The sequence below is a fragment of the Biomphalaria glabrata genome, chromosome 4, assembly GCF_947242115.1.
Source record: "Biomphalaria glabrata chromosome 4, xgBioGlab47.1, whole genome shotgun sequence".
NCBI classification, from domain to species: domain Eukaryota; kingdom Metazoa; phylum Mollusca; class Gastropoda; family Planorbidae; genus Biomphalaria; species Biomphalaria glabrata.
The window spans coordinates 29,572,148-29,586,923 of record NC_074714.1 but is presented as its reverse complement, the minus strand read 5'-3'; the positions used below and the strand labels follow the sequence as shown (position 1 = coordinate 29,586,923).

General features: G+C 31.1%; 1 protein-coding gene across 5 annotated transcripts in view; it reads left to right on the top strand.

Annotated features, from left to right (window-relative positions):
- Window positions 1–14,776, top strand: part of LOC106053306 (E3 ubiquitin-protein ligase HUWE1-like) — a 192,890-nt gene that overhangs the window by 67,483 nt on the left and 110,631 nt on the right. For all 5 annotated transcript variants that reach the window (XM_056026466.1, XM_056026467.1, XM_056026468.1 and 2 more), the window contains exons 21-29: window positions 3,600–3,777; window positions 4,106–4,197; window positions 5,889–6,145; window positions 7,268–7,316; window positions 7,846–8,022; window positions 8,385–8,630; window positions 8,741–9,564; window positions 11,427–11,549; window positions 13,035–13,108. In XM_056026466.1, the coding sequence (XP_055882441.1) occupies window positions 3,600–3,777; window positions 4,106–4,197; window positions 5,889–6,145; window positions 7,268–7,316; window positions 7,846–8,022; window positions 8,385–8,630; window positions 8,741–9,564; window positions 11,427–11,549; window positions 13,035–13,108 (2,020 nt within the window). The remainder of the gene's footprint in view (window positions 1–3,599; window positions 3,778–4,105; window positions 4,198–5,888; window positions 6,146–7,267; window positions 7,317–7,845; window positions 8,023–8,384; window positions 8,631–8,740; window positions 9,565–11,426; window positions 11,550–13,034; window positions 13,109–14,776) is intronic.

The window sequence follows — 14,776 nt, the reverse complement described above, 5'->3', positions numbered from 1 at the left end:
ATCTCTTTACCTTACTGTCAACTGGTCAAGTAACAAAGCAACTATGTCAACAATATCTTGCACCCCACACGTAAAGTTCCATAATAAAGCAAAAAAAACAGATTTTACTGTATTGAAGTGATGGCAGGGGTTCAATCTCCTAAAAAATATTTTTCTCCTAAAAGAATCTCAAATCCTCTAATTTTCCCTAAAAATTGCAGATTTTACTAAAATTTTAACCAGACTCCCCAATTTCTATCCAATAATTATCATTTATAGTTTTGTTTATTATAAAAACAAAACCCAGCTTTCTAGACATTGCATCCCATGATGGACTGGATGAGGGTGTAAGTTTCCCCAGCAAGCTCCTGGGCAGAGCCTCAGTGCCAACCGTTTTTTTGTGCTCTTTAAGCTCCTTGAATTTGGTTATGAAAAACGTGCTACTAACTCTGGTGATAGAACTACTGCAACCAAATGACAACCTGTAACATAGCTAATAAAACTTGTGGAACAGCATCACTTTTCATCAAAACCCACACAGAACCCAAGTTATCAAAAGGAAGCACACACCATAGGACAAAGAAAGCTGAAAAACTATATCAATGAAGTTAATCTTCTTTCCTTAACTACTATAATCTACAAAATTACATGTACCAGTATTTCTTCAATCCTGTACATTTCAGACTTAACTAAATTTTGTTTACATTAACCCTCACAGTGCTGAGCTATTTTACAGAGTGCATTGAAAAGTCTGATTAAAATTCTTGTGTTCACAAACATTGGATACTCGCTCATTTTTCTTTTAGAAGCTAAACTATATATTGTTGCCTATTAAACATATACATTTTTGAAAAGCTATTTGAATAAGGAATTTAATTAACTCCAGAAAATTAACATATATTATTAAAAAATTATTTTAAAAATACAAACCATTTTTTTAAAAAGCACAACAAAAATTTAATCCGTGAGAATCACAACTTATAAAACTTGAAAAAAAAAAAAACACGACATTTAGAAAAGTTTAAGAAAAAAATATATACACACATATATATTAGTTGTAAAAGAAAAAAATGATAATTTACAACTGTCTGTGATATTTAGCAAATACTCAGGACATAGTCCAACTTTGTATCCTGTGCAACTCCCACCCAGTTTTGACACGAGTTTGATGACCAGCAACACACTGTCGTTTTTTCCCCACTGGAAGTTTGATTATCTGGATGACCTGCTACTGTCTGGGTTAGCGGTGTTGGACCCATTGTTGCAGCTTCCATTTCTACTCTAGTGTGTTTTCGACTATCACTTTTTGGGGTACAAAGTTTGATGTCATGCTCTCTAGTGCAGACATGATGAAATTGTACCTTTGGTCTGTCAGATGTGTTGCTGTGATAAATAATGTAGCTGTTTAGAATAGCTCTTCCAAACAAGGAAAAAAAAAATTATTCGTCCATTTCAAGATTCAGCCATATACATGTAAAGTTTCTGCTATTATCCTCCTAAGCCAAGCAAAGCAGATTACCTTTTCTGGCAGCAATGAGCTCCTTGTTTTTCAATTTAGTTTTAACACAAACATCTGGTAGCCCTTTTCTGTTAGATCTAACAGTTCCTGTAGCTGTAGTGTTTTCAGTAAAAAGTTCTGCCAATAATTCGATGGAGGTAAAAAATTTGTCTATCCCTAAGTGGTGTCCTCTGTTTAACAGACCTGCTGCAGTCATAAGCCTAATAATAAGCATAAGACCTGCCATTGCCGATTCTTCTTCCTTGACCACCCCCATATATTTCAGACTGGCAAAGATAGCCATTAGCACTGTCTGACAGACACCACAACTTAATGCCGAATTTAGTTAGTCTCTTATTAGGCATAAACTGGCGGATATGAGGGGTTTTCCCTTTAAACCCAATTATGCTTTCATCAATGCTGACGTTTTGAGTGGGGTGGTAAAAGTATCTAAATTTAGCATTGAAATGCTTTATCAGTTCCTGCACCTTTAAAAGCGTGAAACCAAGATCATTTCTCTCTGGTAACAGAGTGTTGTCTGCAAAATGTAGACATTTTAAAATGATCTGATAGGTTCATGTGAACAGGGAACCAAGGTGTTTCTTGGCTCAGATTGCATGAGTCCCGATATGCATTATAGTTGGGCTTTTTATTTAATCTCATGTTCATTGTTACTCCTAAAAATGCTCTAAGCTCTTCCTTTTAGATAGGTGTCCATTTGTGGACACAAGATCTTGGTGTGGTTTCCAGGTTTTTATGGTTATCTTCAATGAATTGTCTGGCGTATTTATTGGTTTCATTGACAACCAAATTTACGTTGTCATCCCTCAAAAAAAAAGGTTGACATAGTCCACAGGCTTTGCATCTGGAGCTAGTGCATGTTTTGGGCCTGGGTGGGCTGTAAATAAAACTGGCCTGGGACCACAATCATGATCATCAATATGTCTCCATTCTTCAGCAGAGGGTGTAAAAGATTCTGCTAATCTGATTCTGAAGAGAAAGAAAAAAAAAAATCTTAAGATATTGATCTAGACTAATTATACCGGTACTTAAATTATTATATTATAGATAGACCTTTTAGATCTAATAATAGTAATATCACTAATATTTTAAATTAAAGCTTACTAATATCAATCTAAATCTAATAATGTAAACAAACACTTTGAGGTGCCACGCTTCTATTAGTTATTTTTTATCACCCCAAATAAAAATAATCTCTGGCTAAAAAAATTAGTTAAAAAGGAAAAAAAAAAGATAGCTACACATGAAGGCTAGATCTAGATCTAATAATCCGTATAATTTGCACGCACCAGATAAATCTTCATCTAAATCAGAAGCCATAAATTCATCGTCAGTTAGGTTGTCTTTATTCAGATTTGGAAATTCAACTTCACTGTCATTACTCATTTTGATTGATTAAAAAAAGTCTAGAAAGAAATTAACTTGGCGTCCTTTACAAATTCAAAGTCAGAAGTGAAGGAAGTAAACTGATATGTACGGTTTTGCAGCTAATTACTGAGAAAATACAAAAGAAACCACTGTATATATACGAAGCCACAATTGTGACCTCACCCCTTCGAATTTCTGTTTACATCAAGCCTGATTGTGGCCCCAAGCATTTTGAGGGTTAAATAATTTCTTTTAATGAATTTTGCTTGACAAAATCATTTTATTATAAGATATTTTTAAAACAAGTTTTGTAAAAATGCTTGCTAAAAATGATTTCTTTTATGAGTTGTGGATTTCTATTGAAATCTATTAATTTTTAAGCCAACATTAGTACTAAATCTTAGAAATCTTGTTAAATAGGTTTCACCATTCAACTTCTAAATTTATAGCTTAATTTGGCTTAAGTAGGAAAGTGTTTAGGCTTCACAAACTTGTTAAGAATCCTATACTTCAATATCGATGATATAAATGTAATGATTGGAGCTGAAATAGACATAGATTTCTTCTTACCTGAACATTAAAAAATGGATTTCTCTTGAGTGAAAAAAGAAATATAAGACATTTCTGGGCTCGACATGATTACAAAAATTGTTTTAAGTAATTTTTGTATACTATTATAAACAAAACCAAAAAATATGTTGCATTGTAATTATTATTTTTGTTTTCATTTAAGGTTCCAGCAACCAGAGAAGTTCTTGCTTCATTACCCAATGTCTTTAGTGCTCTTTGTCTTAATGCTCGTGGTCTAGAAGCTTTTGTTGCCTGTAAACCTTTTGATCGTCTGTTTAAAGTTCTCCTATCACCTGATTATTTGCCTGCTATGAGAAGGCGACGCAGTTCTGATACATTTGGTACTAAATAGTTATGTTTTATTGTTCTAAATTATACATAGCTATGTATGTAGATGCCCTGCACCACAATGTTATTTGTATAAATCATAAGTGCCAGTCATTGAATATTTTAAACATAGTTTAAAAGTTTAAAGAAAGTGAATAGAAACTTTAAAAGTAATACCTATTACGCTATGAACATTTTGAAAGTATACTCAGATCTTGGTTAAATTTTGTATTTGATTTGTTAAATGTTATATTTTCTAATTACTGTTTTGTTGATTACTAACCTAACAGGAGTGTAGTTTTTCTATCTTTTATTATCAATGCTTTGTGTCCTAATTTAAAGGAGACACCGCAAGTAATCTTGGCAATGCAATGGATGAGCTAATGAGACATCAACCATCTTTACGAACTGATGCCACCAAAGCGATTATTAAAGTAATGAAACTTTTTTTTAATGAAATAAATGTTCACACTTTGTATTTGTGTTGAATAATGATGATATGACAGGGTATTTGTTCTAGGGGTGCACCAGATAGTAGCTCCGGCTTCTGACGAATATTCAGCCTTTTTTCACTATTCGGCCATATTCGGCTCCGGTCGAATATCACTGCCGGATAGTTGACCAAATAATAAAAAGTACACCTATTTAATATGCATAAAGTGGACCTCGTTCCATTAATGTCTGATGTATAATGTATTAAAGTTTATATTAAAAAAATGTGCTTAAAAATAGAGCCTTAATGAATATGCACCAAACATCATATATTATAAAGACAAGGCGTTTTAATATAAATAGAAATGAAACTTTACATCATAAATGCGCTTTACATACAGAGCAGCAATGGCTGGCACATTTTTTCTTTTTGTCTTGACCTTTGAGTGGGTTAGTTAACATGTTAAGATTCCTTGACTACGTCATGCTGACCTGACATTTGTCTAGCTGTGCGGGTATATCTCCAGAGGTAGAGATGAACAACTCCCACCCCGATTTATTTGTTTAGTCCATCACATTGAGTTTATTGAAACACACGTGACAACAGGATAAATACCATAGACGTAGGTTTAATGTCAGCATATTGAGAGGTCACATCTTTCAAGGGAACTGAGTTTGTTTACTTTGTAGTTAATCTTTATTAGGAGGCTGGACTACAAACCACACCTCTACAAGGGTAACCAGGTATATTTCCAGAGGTATAGATGAACAACCCTAACCCCCACCCTTTTTTATTTTATTTGTCCATCACATTGAGTTCATTTATTGACAGGTGGCCACAAGGCAGATATAATGGACGTAAGCACTCTCTAGAGGTCACACTCACACAGAAGTTGGTCTGAAATACATACATCCAACCACTTTACAAGCCAGATTGCACTTAACTTTTGAGAGATTTACATTAGTACCTAGTTAAATATATACTTACATATTTTACATTGACCATCCCACCCTCAGCCTTTACAGTTGGTGGCCTCGTACATACACACAGACACACTTATGCTACACTGCTACACAGAATAATTTGTGATAGGCCTGTAGCCTATCTGTTTTTAAATACTGTTAAGCTTGAATAAATCAATCAGTAACAGAGTTTAAAACAATAAGGTATATAGAAGGAAAATAATAATACCAATATAGGTATGTTATTTAACAGTTTTGTAAAATGTTCAGTAACATAAGCTATTTACAAGACATTTAGGTATCCGGCTCCTGCCGAATATTTTTATTTTACTATTCAGCAATATCCGGCTCTGGCCAAATATTAAAAAGTACTATCTGGTGCACCCCTAATTTGTTTAGCATTAAAATTTTTAAACAGAGCTTTTACCTTGCAGTAGTTAGTCAACATAAAGTAGCACATGACTTACGTTTTGTTAATAATCTCATTTTCAAAAAGTTTCTGATTTAGAAAATAATAAAAAATTAATTAAAATATATCCATAATTATAATATTGGTGAAATTGGCTATTGTTTTCCAAACTCAAATCCTGTACAAAACCTTTTGTATGATTACTTCCCTGTGAAATTGAAATTAACAGTATTTGGAGAATTCTTTCACCTTCTTAAATAACTTAAGCCTTTTTCTTTCTATTTATTTGAAATGAAGTTAAAAAATGAAAACTTTTTTCAGCTTTTAGAAGAGATATGCATAATGGGACAAGAGCCTCATTTCATCTGCCAGAAACAGCAGCCAAAAGTTGATCAGAATTTAGTACAGTCATCTTGTGTTAGATCTCCCCAGTCTAATGAAGCTAGTTCTTCAGATGAAGAAGAAGATGAAGAGGCTGAAATGCCCCATATGCCACCATCAATAACTGCTTCAACACACTTAAGTTCATCACATATAAAACCAGCAGTTCCTTCAACATCACAGCAAGATTCTATGCAGTATGTATAGTGTCCAAAAAATATTTTTTAAAATGTTTACATTAATATGAAATGAAAATCTGCTAAAAGTTCCAAATGTTTTTTTTGTTTTTTTTACATTGTCATAACATTTATTTAAAAAATAAAAGTAGAAGCAACATTTGATAGTTACAAAGTTTGTAGTATTTTATCAAAATAAAGCTTTCCAATACCTTAAAAATCTATGAAAAAATCTATACGGGCATTGGTTTAAGTTGATCCTTTCAATGGCAACCAGTTAAATTTCGTTTTGATATCCAATTCTACTAAGTAATGCATTCAAAGATATGTTTAAATCTGGCTGAATGCTGATCTAAATGAGGAAAAATTAAACATCCCATGACATATTTGTATTTAGATTTTATGGCACATAGGCACAATTTAGACCATATGGATCACAAGGTCTGAAAGGGGAACTTTTTTTTTTTACTTTCTTCAAGGACCCCCCCCCCCCCCCTTTTTTTTTTTCCATTTAACAAATACATTAGGAATGTTAAAAGCTGTACAGGTTACTGATTTGGTGTTCAAATAAGTTTATAATTCATGTATTGAAAAATGTTTTGTTAGTTAATAAGAATTTATTCAAATATATATATATATATATATTTACAATAATTCTTATATATGAACTTTGGAACCGAGTACTTTCCCAAGATCTACGCTGTCAAACAGTGTTTTAAGGTTGTTCATATAAAAATATTTTCTTCTAATGTCCTGGTATCTGAGGCAGCCAAGGAGAATGTGTTTGACAGTGAGCCCACAGTTACAATCATGAGACAGTGGGGGCTCCTCCATGACTGATAGAAGCAGTTCCAAAAGATAATATGGGTATATTTTAGACTTTATTTCTAAGGAACAGGAAACAAATATGGTTGAAACATAAAATATTTTATTATTCTGGACCTGAATGGCTGAATCATTCTACCATCCCACCAAAAGTATAAAAGCTGTTTAAAAAAATTTTAAGTTGGGTATGACAAGCATATATTTTTGATGCTTCACAATTTCTTTTTCTCTCAAGACTTGGTTGTTATTATTTTATACTTTTTATATGTTTATCTTCTTCTTATATTAGGAATGTCTTTTTTTTTGTATCTAATTTAGACTGCACGACCGGCAAGCTATTCCTCTTATGGATTATGTTTTAAATGTGGTAAGCTAGAATAATTTAGTCATTTATGTTCTTGATATGTATTTTTTTTTTGTTGCATTGTCTTGAACCTTGTGAGATTTCTTTATAAATCTACAAGATAAATCAATGCTAAATAAAAACAGCTATATTATAAATCATTTGTTTTTTTGAACTTTAATATAAGCTGACAGTAACTTAATGAGAACAAACATTTATTGGGAATTAATTTTTTGTAATTTTAAGACTTCAGTAAATCTTTGTCAATTTTTTTTTGTGTAATCTTGATATTATTAAGAAATAGATATCCCATGTCCACTAAGTTGTAGCAAAGAATTTAAACAACTTTTTAGAATGAAAAACATATGGAGTTAGCTGAGATACTAATTCTGTAAGACTTTCTAGGTTTACAAAAAAATGTAAGAGTATTAGATGTGTATGCATACTTAAGCCTTACAGTAATGAAATTTCCCTTCTTTAAAAAAATATTCCTTATATTATACTGAAAATTTTTTATATTTTAGCATTTAATATCAATTTAATACTATTTCAGATGAAATTTGTAGAAGCAATTTTAAGCAACAATTCAACTGATGATCATTGCAAAGAATTTGTAGCACAAAATGGCCTCAAACCTTTGATGAGTATTCTAGGATTACCAAATCTACCAATAGATTTCCCATCATCTACAGCTTGTCAAGCTGTTTCTAGTGCTTGCAAATCTGTTTTAGTAAGTTGAGATTCAGATTGATCTACTATGTTAGAAAAACATGAATATAAATTTGGATATGAACTGTTTATAGAAACATTACATAATTTAAATTTTGTGCATGGAGAAAGTAATAATAAACCAATAATTAACTTGGGATCCATTGAAATTGTTCATCTGGCTTGTTGTAAGACAAACTTACTCACTCTGTGCTGAACTTTTGGAAATAATAGAAACAATTTCCTGCTTACACTTTGAATGTAAACAACTTGAACATATAATGAGAATATAAACAATATGCTGCTTTTCTGTGTACCAGTTGTCAGTGTACCAGTTGTTGGTGAACATTTTGCCTAAATAAACATTTACATTCTACATTTCAGACTTTGTCTAGGGAACCCAAAGTGATCAAACAAGGTCTTTTACAGATGCATGAAGTACTTCAAAAATTAGAGCCACTGCATAAACCACTAGAGCCTCCAGGAGGCTCTGTTTTGTTACATGAACTTGCTAATTGTGCACACATGCCTGATGCTACATTATCTCCCACTGCTACCCCCCTTCTCCATGCACTTGCTGCAGCACATGCATACATTGCTATGTTTGTACACGTGTGCAGGATGGGGCAGGTAAACTTAAATGTCACTTATGTTTTAAATACATCATTTCTTTTTTTACCTGTATAACTTAATGAAAAAACAATTTTTGATTTATATTATTATTACTTTTTTTTTTACAGACTGATATTCGCACTATCTCGATAGATAACTGGGGATCAGATTTAGGATTAGAAGTTTTGAAAGGCTTAAGCTCACTATATAACTCTCTTGTTTGGGAGAGTACTGTTCTGTTGGCTTTATGTAATGAAGATTATTTACCAGCTGATTGTCCATTTGGAAGAGCAGATTTGGACAAACTTTTAAGTAAAGATGCTCGAGAGAAGAATGAAAATGTGGAAGTTGAGGCAAGCAAAGAAAGTAAAGCAAGTGAAGTTTCTGTTGATAACAAAATAGAACCAAGTGGATTAAATGATGGTATTATTGAAACAGGAAGCAATGGTGTTAGTGTTGCAATGGAAACCCTTTCAACAGGGGATGAAAGGATGGATACATCTGAAGGTCATTTCCAAAATCTGATTCAGCCTGGAATGCCGCATTATAGAGCAAATGAACATAATCAATCTATAAATCCTATTGTGACCACATCTACTTCATCGACATCTATTGAATCTGATATCCTTCCAAATCCTTTAGCAATGACCTCAGGAACAGAAGAAAAAGAAGGGAAAAAAAAGGTTTCTCCTGCCATGCAAGCCCAGCTCAGGCAGTTGAAACCATTGTTGACATTATCTTCTCGATTAGGAAGAGCTCTCTCTGAGCTTTTTGTTTTGCTTGTCAAATTATGTGTTGGCTCACCTGTAAGACAGCGTAGATCACAACAACCACCCCCAACTCCACCCATTCCATCCCCAGCAGCAAGAGCTGTAGCATTAGCATTGACTAAGTTATTGGCAGGTGGATTATCATTTCAGCCTCCACCTTGTGTTTCTCAGCCAAAATTAAGGTATGGTATTCAAAATCTGTGGGTTAATATAATAGAAAATTTATTAAAAAAAAAACTGGTTAACTCTCTTAAAATCTTGTAATTATTGTGCATCTTCTGAGGCACATCCAAGCTTTGTTGAACAAAACAATCTTTCTAAATAGCTTCAGACAGACTCAAAAATCAAGTAAGTAATTGAATAAGAATGTAATATTTAAATAAAAAAAACAACTACTAGCTGTAAGGTGTTGTATTCTATGCCAGTAAACAACAGCTGGTCTTATAGAATTTTTAGGTTAATACATGCTTTTTTCAGCTTTCAAATTAACCATATGCATATGGTCCCACCACCACCAACAAAACGGTATCTTTGGCATAATTAGCACTGCTTTTGAGTAAAAGAGCATTGCTTTTAAATTTTGCAAATGGCATTCTCCAGAATATCGTAATTTGTAGTGTAGTCTTGGCATCTAATGACCATAATGGAGCATAGGCACTTTTGGTTTAAGAATGGAGAAGCCTTACCACCCTGGTATGAAAACCTTACTGAAGAAATATGACAAGTGTTTGGTACACACAGATGTTTTTTTTGGAAGGCGAGAGGCTTATTTTAGCATACTTTGTTAGAATTTGACTAAATCACTTCTAGCATTAGATAAATGATTATCTCTCTGAACATTGATATATCATTGAATAGTATGCTATAACGTGATAAGTGACTTTAAGAGAATAGCAGTTCACAGTAATTGGTGGATACTAGTAAATATCGAGATTTCTGGGGTATTATTCTTTTTTCTTTAAATGTTGATGGTTAGTCCATAGTTAAGCAGCATTACAAATGTTTTTTAACAGGGAAATGTAATCACTTTTATGTGGGTAAATAGACTACTGTGGTCAACATCGAGAAACAGTGTAACAATAATCTGAGAATGTTTATTTTGAGACATTATAATGAGCAGTATGTAGTATGTATTCTGCTTGACCTAATTGCTCCTCTTTCCGTTCCCTAAGCAATGAGGTGTAACTAAATGAAAAAAATTCTTAAAAATTAACGGGGAAAAAAAATAAATTATTATCTAATAGTAATAAAAAACAAACTTGAAAAAATTGAATGCTATGTCTAGTTTAAAAAAAATAGTTTTAATACCTTATGAATATAAAAAAAGCTTCAAAGATACTAATTTTCCCAGGTGGGGCATAAGTATAGGGACTATTTGCTTGTTTATTTAAAAGATTCTATAAGCAATAAAGAATCTTCCTGATTTCACTAAAATTAGAATTAGTAATGTCCAAAATGATTTTTAATCAAGCTCGCAACAAAACTAGAAGAAATCTTTTATTTAAAATGTTTATAGCATGCATAATAAAAAGGGGATTTTAGAAATGTTCTACGGCGGTTTAAGACAAAAACGAGAAAACATTCTTAACTGCAGAAGGAGCTAATAGGTTAAGAAAGCTGACAGATATTTTGTGCAAGCAATGATTTATGATACTGAAAAAAGCTAAGTGTTGGAGAAAATAAACATCCCTGCTGTACAGCGTTCTTTAATGTGGATTGATAGCATTAGGAATACACTATCTTTCCCAGCATTGGTCTCTACATGTGAAATAATAAGCTCAATCATTTTGAGGAATTTTGCTAAATACCCTTATGAGGCAGTTGCTTTATGAATAGAGTAAAAAAAAATCATACTGATTAATTATTATTTGAATCATTTTTGCTATGATACCCATTTTTTCTCATGTCTTTTAAATTTTAGCTATCAATATTTACATGGTGATTAGCATTTCATGTTAAATTTTGGCTTTATATAGTAGTTTGTATATATTTATTGACAAGGCTTTAGAAAAAAAACTTAAATCATTTATCATTTGTATTTCAGAATGACATTTTTGGTTTGTGCAGCTGGATTTACTGCTCCAATGTTGTTTGATGAAAAAAAACAACCATTTCATTTGATGCTTCAGAAATTTGTTTCATGTGGAGGTCAAACCGCTCTTTTTCAGTATGTCTACTTTCAGAGAAACAGTCATTTCTTGTAATATAATGATTACCTTTAGCCTGTAACCTTGGTTAAAATCTAAAAAAATGTCCTATGTCTTTCTTCTTTAAGAAATAATTAACCAACTATTTTAATACCTTAAAAGTAATAAAGGTAATTAAAATATAATGCGTTATCTTTGAATCTGAGCATGTAAAAAGTATTCACATAGTTATTACATATATATATATTTGCTTGTCTTCTTGGTTCTAAAACAAAAGAACTTTTTAAAGTTGTGCACAACAATTGTAAACATTATCCATACATCTCTTACAGTTGTACCTAATTTACTGGATGAAAAAGATTTTTTATTGCAGTAGGCCAATGATGACCCTTGAGACTAAATTGTACAACATGTGCTAGTTTTCACATTTCTATTTGTATTCTAATTTAGTAATACTAAATTCTATCTTTCCTTTTTTAAATTCCAATTTAACCTTAATTATTTTTATCTTTATTAATAGCTAATCAATGTGTTAGTTTGCGTAGAAACCTTTCAGCCTACAATTTATTACATTATAAATAAAATATTTTAATTTAAATCCACCTATTGATATTCCACCATTGGCAGGGTTTTGATCCACTATAATAATTACAGTTTCAGACATTTATCTTCCTTAATTAAAGATTTTCATATTCTGCTTTTTTAACTTAGGTGGATTTAAAAACCTATTCTGAATTATCATGATTGACATTTTAGTATGTTGGTTTTAAACATTAATTAGTTCATTTGGAAAGATCAATAGTACATCAATCAGCTGGTCGAATAGCATGAAGATAGATGCACTAAAACACACTTTCAAACAAACACACAAATGCTTATGTAGTGAATATATTTATATTGCTAATTGTAAAATATATTCCCATTTCAATCAGCTTTGGGAAGTTTTATTCATTTATTATCTGATACTATTGCCCTCAATACCTACCGAGATCATTTCTAAAATGTTTTCACGCTTTCTCTCCGTAAATATTTTGCACGTTTCGAATAGATTCTTTATTTTGCTCAGTAGCATTTCACTACACTGTTATGATTAAGCTTCAATAACTTTTTTGTTTCTTAGTAGAATTTTATTTGGTATAAAATAAAATGGGAATGCATGCTCTTTGTATATAAATCAAAGTAAAGTTTAAAAAAAAAACAATCATTAATTTAATTTCAAATCAACGATGGTATCATCAATTAGGAGAAAAAGAATTAAGGTATATTTAAAACTGAAAATACTAATAATAATATTTATTATCCGTGAGGAAATGGATTGAAAAATATTTTTAATAATATTTCTTATTTCCAGTTGTTAATAACATACATACTTTTCTGCTGTTTATGTATTATTTTTAATTTACTAATTAGATTTTGCTCTCTCCTTTATTTTTTTTATTTATATTCGCAAGTTTTATTTATACTTATGTGTATCTAATTGTTATTACAAATATTAATCTAAATAGGTCATTTTCTTGGGCTCTTTCCATGAATCGAAAATTGCCTTTGTCACAAGAACATGAAAATCCAGAACTTCCAGGTAACATTCTAAAACATAAATAAATAAAATAATAAATAAAGCTTAATATAAAGACAATTAACTCTAGAAATAGTAGATCTGTGTGATGATGATCTAAGACAATCATATATGAGACTTGAAGCTGAAGATAAGAATAATTCTGAGAAGATCCAGAATTTAACAAAAAAATATTTGTAATTCAACACATAATATATATGCAATGTCTCATAAAAAAACATGGCTATATATTGAACAGCAGTTGTGACTTTTTCAGGTGGAATGTTGCTTTTGTTCTGCTTGTCTTTTTTTTAAACATAGAAATCAAAGTTTTTAAACTGTTTATAATTAAATATAATATAATTAAATATTTAAAGATAATTTACCTGTTGGTAGCTCTAATGCTCTACAATGCAGTATTTCCATAAACTCTTTATAATATATAATAAAAAAAAATTATCTGGACATACTAAAAATATTAAAAAATCCTTTTTAAGAAAAAAAGTGTTAACAATTAATTAAGGGGACTAAACCCAACAAATTTAGCCATATATGTGAATGCTGAAGTGTTAGTTTCCCTTGTTGCTATTAAACAAAATAATTAATTACTAGTAATTAATTGTCTAACTGGTTACTTTTTTTTATTGGTTCAAGTCTTGTCTATGTCATTGAATAATTGTGTGAAGTTTAAACTTAATCTGAAAATGGGTGTGGGAGAAATAGCTTGAACACACTTTTTACAAGACAGACAGACAGAGTGAGTTGGTATAAGCTTTGTAAAACACAAGCAAGTCTGGGCACTTACAGTGAACGAGGTTAGGATATTACAAGTATACATTATTTTGATGAAATTTTTTTCCCTTAAAAAATTTGCTTGGTCAAGAACAAAATTTAGATCTAGGCCTAATTAAATTCCCTTGTTCATACAAAGACACTTAAGCTCATGTTTTTTTTTTTTAACTATTTTTTTTTTCTAAAAATTAAACAAGGAAAGGACATTTTTTTATTTTGAATATAATATATAATAATTTATTTAATGAGTAGATCTACACCCACAATGTCTTGATTTTTGTGGAGCACACTTGCTGGTAATAGGTCCAAAGGATTTTCTGATTTAACCTTCTGTTACAACGGCTTTTTTTTTTTACCAATTGTCCCTTTATTCTTTATTTTTTTCCCAAACATACTTGTGAAACAGCCAACTGAGCCATTAATGAGAAGTTTTCAAAGCCTTTTCCATTTTTTTTGTAAATAAGACAATGGGACTTTTACCCCATTGATAGCCCCTTTATTGTGACATCCTTTGTAACCACATTTAATTAAGCATTCAGAAAAGCAATACTTTTTAAAAATATTACAAGACATGTTGACAGTGCTAAATACTTCGTCCTTTTTGTTGTTTATATATATATAATTAAACTTGGAATCTCTGTGATGATGATCAAAGACAAGCATATAACAGACTTGTACTTGAAGATTACAATAAGTCTGAGAAGATCCAAAAAAATCATATTTTCCTCAAAATTGTATTTTCTGAATATCAATCAAATTTTTTTTTTTTTTTTTTGATATTTGTAATGAATTGAATGTTGATATGAATTGGAATCATAGTTAAAGAAATATTTTAAAATCACTCCATAATTTTCCTTAAGTGAATCTATGATGATTTTTCAAATTTGAGTTAATGACTTA